Genomic DNA, 5,713 nt, shown 5'->3' with positions numbered 1-5,713 from the left:
CCCTCTGCCCACTCCTTTCGGCCACCTTCCCAAAGCTAACACAAGTCGCCACGCTGCCCCTTTCCCTTCAGAACTGTCATCCATGCCCCTCATTTCACCCCCTGAAATCATGGAACACGAGAACCCGAGCTGCCTGCCTGTTCCCCGCTCAGACTTCCTGGAACCAGGACTGAAGCGACTAGGGCAAATCAGACTCTGGCAGCCAGGCCTGAGAAAAAAATTTATGTATATTTTTTTTCTTTTTGAATTTCAACCCCCCAAATATTCCAGCAAAAAAAAAGGGGGGGAGGTTGGGCTGGGTCTCCTTCTATGAGCATCTGCTTCCAAGGAGGACAGTGGACTTGCCCACACCCAGGCTACCGCCAGCCCACGTCTCCCCTGCTCAGCCCAGGATGGGGACACGGCAGAGCTGGTGGGGCAACTGGGAGGCGGGCCGGGGGAGCAGTGCTTTGGGGTCAGGAGTTGGGCTGAGGCTGAGGGGTGGGGGCGAGCTGCCCAAGTGCAGTCACCTTTGCTCAGTGACAGAGCCTCGAAGCTTGGCCGGGGCTGAAGGAACTACACAGCTGTGTGTGAGGCGGGCGAGGCAGGATGCTGTGGCCAGCGAGCTGGGCAAAGGCGGGGCTGGACGCCAGCCCTCGCCCTCTTAACTGATGATCTGCCGGGGCCGCCCGTAGCCCGTCATGCCAGCCTGCGAGGCCCCTCTGTTGCTGCCCATCTGTAGGCCGATGACATGCTTGCCCTCCTGCAGCTGGCTCTCCGTGAATTCCCTCTTATGCTCCTGGGCTTTCCTAGGAGAGGAGGAACCAGGACAAAGACTTGCCGGGACTGTGTGTTTTCCACCTGCCTTTGGTTTCCTCTGTTAACTTCCTAGCCCGATGCCATCCCCTCCTGCGTTTCACTGCTCTCATTTCCTTATTGTAGCTGCCCCGCAGCACAGGCTGGAAAGACTGGCTCAGATAGGAGGGTAGAAAGGGAGGAGCCAAGATGTACCACGGACCCACTTACCCCCACCCTAGACCTTCAACTGTGTACCTTTCTTGGCTTTCTGCTTCCTGTAATCGCTGCACTAACCAGCCAGCCCACCTCCTGTAGAGACCCAAGCTTAGGGTGCAGGGAACCCCTGGTGGCCACATACTTCATGAACCAGTTGGGATCTCCACGGTAGTGTCCATCATTCTTGGTCACCGCCAAGCTGCCCAGGGCCATCAAGGTCCTCTGCACCGCCGCCAGGTCTTTGCCTGTGAGTAGGAGGAGGGGAGGGGGGACAGCCTTTAGGACTGTGTAAACAGAACCCAAGGCAGAGCCAGCCTGTGCCCCCCAGAGAGATGGCCAGCCAGGGGCAAAGGTGGTCCTGAAATTGAAGGGGACGCAGAGATCCCACCGTGGGTGTGGGATTCTCCTGGTGTGTGCCACTCCTGCGGTGCAGACCCGTCATCGTGGCAGGTTTGATCATCCCTCATCCCTGCTTCCGCTTCCTGTCCACCTGCCTCGTCCACCCCTCTCCTCTCTCTACCTTCAAAGAGGTCAACGGTCTGGAACATGTCAGTCTTGGTGACGCCATAATCCTCAGCGGCCTTCAGGAACTGAGCCACCTGCTCCATCTGCTTGAAGACCATGGAGGGCGGGTTCTCGGGCACCTTCACTGGCTTGGAGCCATCAGGATACAGGCTGTTGACCAGCTTGCTCAGAATCTGCCAGACGAAGAAGGCAGCTGAGCACTCAGCTGGGGGTGGGGGTGGGGGTGGGGGGCCCTGCCCCCTGACGCTGGCACAATGGCACGACCCCTGGCCCCTGGCCCAGGTGTCACTCACCACGCCGTTCTTCAGCCAGACCTGGAAGCCCAGGCGCCCACGGTCGGGGCGCCCCACATCGGGGCCGCACTGCACTACGATCCACTCCACCAGCCGCTCCTCCAGCTCCTCGTCATACTTCTTCTCGATTTTCGACTGCACTTCCCGGCTCATGCCATAGGAAGGACCCTTGTTGGCCATGTTGGCGGGGAGCTAAAGCAACACAGGCAGAAGAGGGAGGGGGTCAGGGAGTCAGAACGGCTCTGCTGTCACCGGCGCCTGGCAGGTCTTGTCTTCCAGCTCTGAGGGTCGGGGGAGTGGGGAGACCACCCTAGCTCTTTCTCTGCCTCCCCTTGCTTCCTGGTTTTGTCTCCACGGCACTCACCTGGGCTAGCTCATACCCTCAGTCCAGGAAGCCTCTCTGAACTTGGAGACTAGATCTTTGGCAGTCTAGAGCAGGAGTTAGAAAACTATTTTGGTAAATAACCAGATAGTCATTTTACTGACAGTCATATTTTAGGCTTTGCAGGCCATAAAGTCCTGCCATTGTAGCATCGAAGCAGCTTTGGGCAATATGTAAACAAGTGAGCATGGGTGGGTTCAAATAAAACTTTATTTACACAAACAGATGACAGGCTGCATTTATGGGTTTGACAATCCCTGGTCTACAGCACCCTTTCTTTGCTAAGATTGGTGACAGAGGCACTGGAGAGGTCTTTTGGAAGAGACCACGTTGACCCTCAAAATGAAGCCAACAGATGTCTTTGTCCAGTGAGGTGTGAGGTGGTTTGGTGCCTCTGCCTGAAGCTATGGGGGTCCCTCCAACTCTCAGTTCTCCCAGAAGCAGGAACCCCAAAACTCCAGCTCTTTGCCAGCTCAGCTCAGCCTCCAGCCGACAGCTACAGAGGCTGAAGCTTCCCCACCCCTGGTAAGGGCTAGGAAGCCAGCAAAGCCCCGGAGCTTCTGGCCAAGAAGTTGCATTTCCCCAGGGGAGCCAGATGCGTGGGGGCCGCCAGCTGGTACCCCCACCACCCTGCCTGGTGACCGCAGGCTCTCACCACTGTGGAAGCTTGCGTAACCACAAAGCCAGAGTTCTCCGGGGACGTGAGCCCAGCATCTGCCAAGCAGAGCAGGGAAGCCCTCCCCAACCTGTGACCCTAGGGCCCGGGGCTGGCCACACTCAGGAGCGCCCACAAGTGGCAGGGAGCAGGGCCAAGCAGGGAGGCTGCTGGGCAGGCTTGGGTGTGGCCGGTCAGGAGGCACCTGAGCTGGCCTCAGGTACCACGTGGCGCCAGAACTCACCAGAAGAGTCCTTTGAAAGAGGAATCAAATGAGGCCAGCCCATCCCCTGGCCTCCGAGAAGTCAGAGGTTGGGAGGGAGAGAAAGGTCTGAGGATGGAGGCGGTCAGTACCGTGTGCTCCCAACTCCCTCTCCTGTCAGAGCTGAGCCCTTCTTCCTCCCCACTCCCATAGGAGGCAGTGGACATCACTTCACAGGGGCCCAGGTAAGTTGCCAAAACCCACTTGCCCGGCCCTTCCTTCTCCATGGCTGACGGCTTTCTTGAGCTCTCATGCCCCGTCTGTGCAGGGAGGATAATGTATCTACCCCAGAGAACTGAGAACTTTCCAGGAGGCCCTGTCTGTGACGACCCAACACATGGCCTGTCCCTCAGCGGAGCTCCTCAAAACGTTAGTCTTTTGCCCCCAGAGCCGGTCTCCTGATAGTGACCCAAGAAAGCCAGCCCCTGACCAAGTGGTAAAAACAGAATTTCTCCTGCTCCAGCCTCCACCCCTCTTCATAATCATATTCCCTGAGAGGATTGCAAAGTTTGAGAGAAGAAAACAAGAGAAAGGCTCCTTTAAATTCCAGCCACTTGGCCCCTCACTTCTCCCTGAGTCTGCTTCCTTATTTGTAAAGTGCGGGCTGGACCACCTCCGAGGATGTGGTTCTCAGAGCATCCCAGCCAGCAATGCCAAAGAACCCAAAGGCCAAGTCCCTCCCTTCCCCACCCCGCTGTGTCTCATCCCTGCTTCCCAAGGACTCCTGGGCGAAGAACTGGGGTCAAGACACACCCGCAGCTGGGGCCAGGGGATTTCAGCCCCTATCCTTCATCCAGGCCTCCCACCCTCCCTCCTTCTCTCAGCTTTCCCCGCACCATCCCAGGCAGGCAGGAGGCACCCCCACGGTCCAGGCCCCACCCCCCACCTCCCAAGTCCTGCCTTTCCCTCCCCTCTTCCCCCCTTTCTGCCCCTCCCCACCCCCCAGACTTCACACTGGGCCCATGAGGAACAGGGGCCAAGTGCATCTCCCACCCCCAGCTTCCAGACTCTGGAGATTCGGGACAGTCTAGGTGGCAAGGTCACAGGGACAAGAACACAAACTTGCAGCCCCGAGATCTAGAGACAACATTCGGATTTTGATCAGAACCAGGGAGGGGGATGAAAGATACCCCACCCCCACCCTCCTCCTTCCTGGTGGAGAGTCTGAAAGTGGAGGGTTCCAAGAAGAATCCTGCCAGGCCTCTGACAAAAACCTCTCCAGGCCCACCTTGGAGCTTCTGGGGAGGGGAGGGGTGAGAAGAGAGAGCGGCCCCCCCAGGGTCTTTCTAGGCAAAGGCTCCTAGCACAGAATGGACAGGGAGCCTGGGGCTCTGCCTCGACCCCCCACCCTGGCCCTGTGGCTCCATCAGCCTACCCTCCCCGGAGAAAAAAAACAAGCCCAGCTGCCAAGAGGCGGGGGCAGCTCCTCCCAGCAGGAACCCGGAAAACCAGGGTACTCTGCAGGACAGCTGTGCCCCTCAGTCTTCAGATAAAACAAAACACAGTACTCAGGACAAGCCCAGGAGCTGTGGCTTGACTAAATTCTGGGGTCAGGGGAGACCTGTCCTACCCACCTACCCTTTGAAAAACCACTAAAGGAAAAGCCAGATCTCAGGGGAAGGCCCTGCCTGGCCCTGTCTGCACCACCCAGGCCATCACACCAAGGCTCTTGGCAGGCCACCCAACCCTCTGCTGGTGGGTGACCTCCCCCCCAGGGCATGGAGGCAGCTTCGTGCCTGGAGAGGCGGGTCTCTTACTGTCCCCGCATCCTGCCACCCAGCCAGTTCCAGAAGACAAGAGCTTTGTGGTCCTTCCCACTTCCTCAGTGGCTACCCAGGGCCTCTCCTAGGCTGCTCCTGGGGACCCAACAGAGGGACACTTCGCTCCAGCCCTGGTGTACCACACACCCCCTCACCTTCTCCGACATCCTCCTGGCCTGGCTGGATAGCAGACAAGCCTTGAGTCTAAACCGACTCCACCTTTGAGCCCATCACACCACACATAAGATGACTATGGCTGAAAATGGGGTACCTCCCTGACCCCAGTTTCCCAGGTTTCCACCATCAACCCTTCTGCACCAGCCAAGTCTCCCTGGGTATCTCAACTGGGTTCAAGGCTGCCCAGGCTAAGAGGTACTGGACTCTAGTAACCCCCTCTCACCCAGCAAGCTAGGACCACCTCTACAGCTGGAGGTGGGGAGTGCACACTCAAGAGGGTGGGCTTCCCCCCGCCTGGGAGCCTGAGAGTCCTGCCTGCGATACACCCACTGCGACCGCCAACTGCCGAGCCCCAGCTCAACTCCCCTCCAGTCCCGGAACAAATGCACTTACAGGGGTTCCTCGGGGCTCTCGGGAAGGCGTGAGCTCTGTCTGGACTTGGACAGACAGGATGGGGCGCTGGCTGGGTGAGGGGTTTAAAGGGCTGCCACGGCGGTGATGTCAGCCTCCCCCCCGCTGACTCGCCCCGGCCCGCTCCCGGCCAGAGGAAACTGGCTCCTTCCCCACCCCCGGCTCCCCCAGTGACTCCACACAGGCTCCATATTTGGGGAAAGACACCAAGTTGGAGCAGTCTGCCGGGGGCTGCCCGAGACATTCTCTGCGTGC

The 5,713-nt window shown here is 58.8% G+C and overlaps 1 protein-coding gene across 1 annotated transcript; it reads right to left on the bottom strand.

The window, feature by feature from the left end:
* Nucleotides 1-209: 209 nt before the first annotated feature.
* TAGLN (transgelin) lies at nt 210-5,597 on the bottom strand. Its single transcript, XM_043900067.1, has 5 exons — nt 5,441-5,597; nt 1,812-2,003; nt 1,514-1,691; nt 1,136-1,238; nt 210-788 (listed from the first exon to the last, which is right to left on the bottom strand). Exons 2-5 carry the CDS (start codon nt 1,989-1,991, stop codon nt 644-646), a joined length of 606 nt encoding a protein of 201 aa, XP_043756002.1. The 5' UTR covers nt 1,992-2,003; nt 5,441-5,597; the 3' UTR covers nt 210-643.
* Nucleotides 5,598-5,713: the final 116 nt, after the last annotated feature.

The sequence above is a fragment of the Cervus elaphus genome, chromosome 1 (assembly GCF_910594005.1).
Source record: "Cervus elaphus chromosome 1, mCerEla1.1, whole genome shotgun sequence".
NCBI lineage: Eukaryota > Metazoa > Chordata > Mammalia > Artiodactyla > Cervidae > Cervus > Cervus elaphus.
Note: the sequence above shows the minus strand (reverse complement) of the source record. Positions and strands in the feature narration are given on the sequence as shown.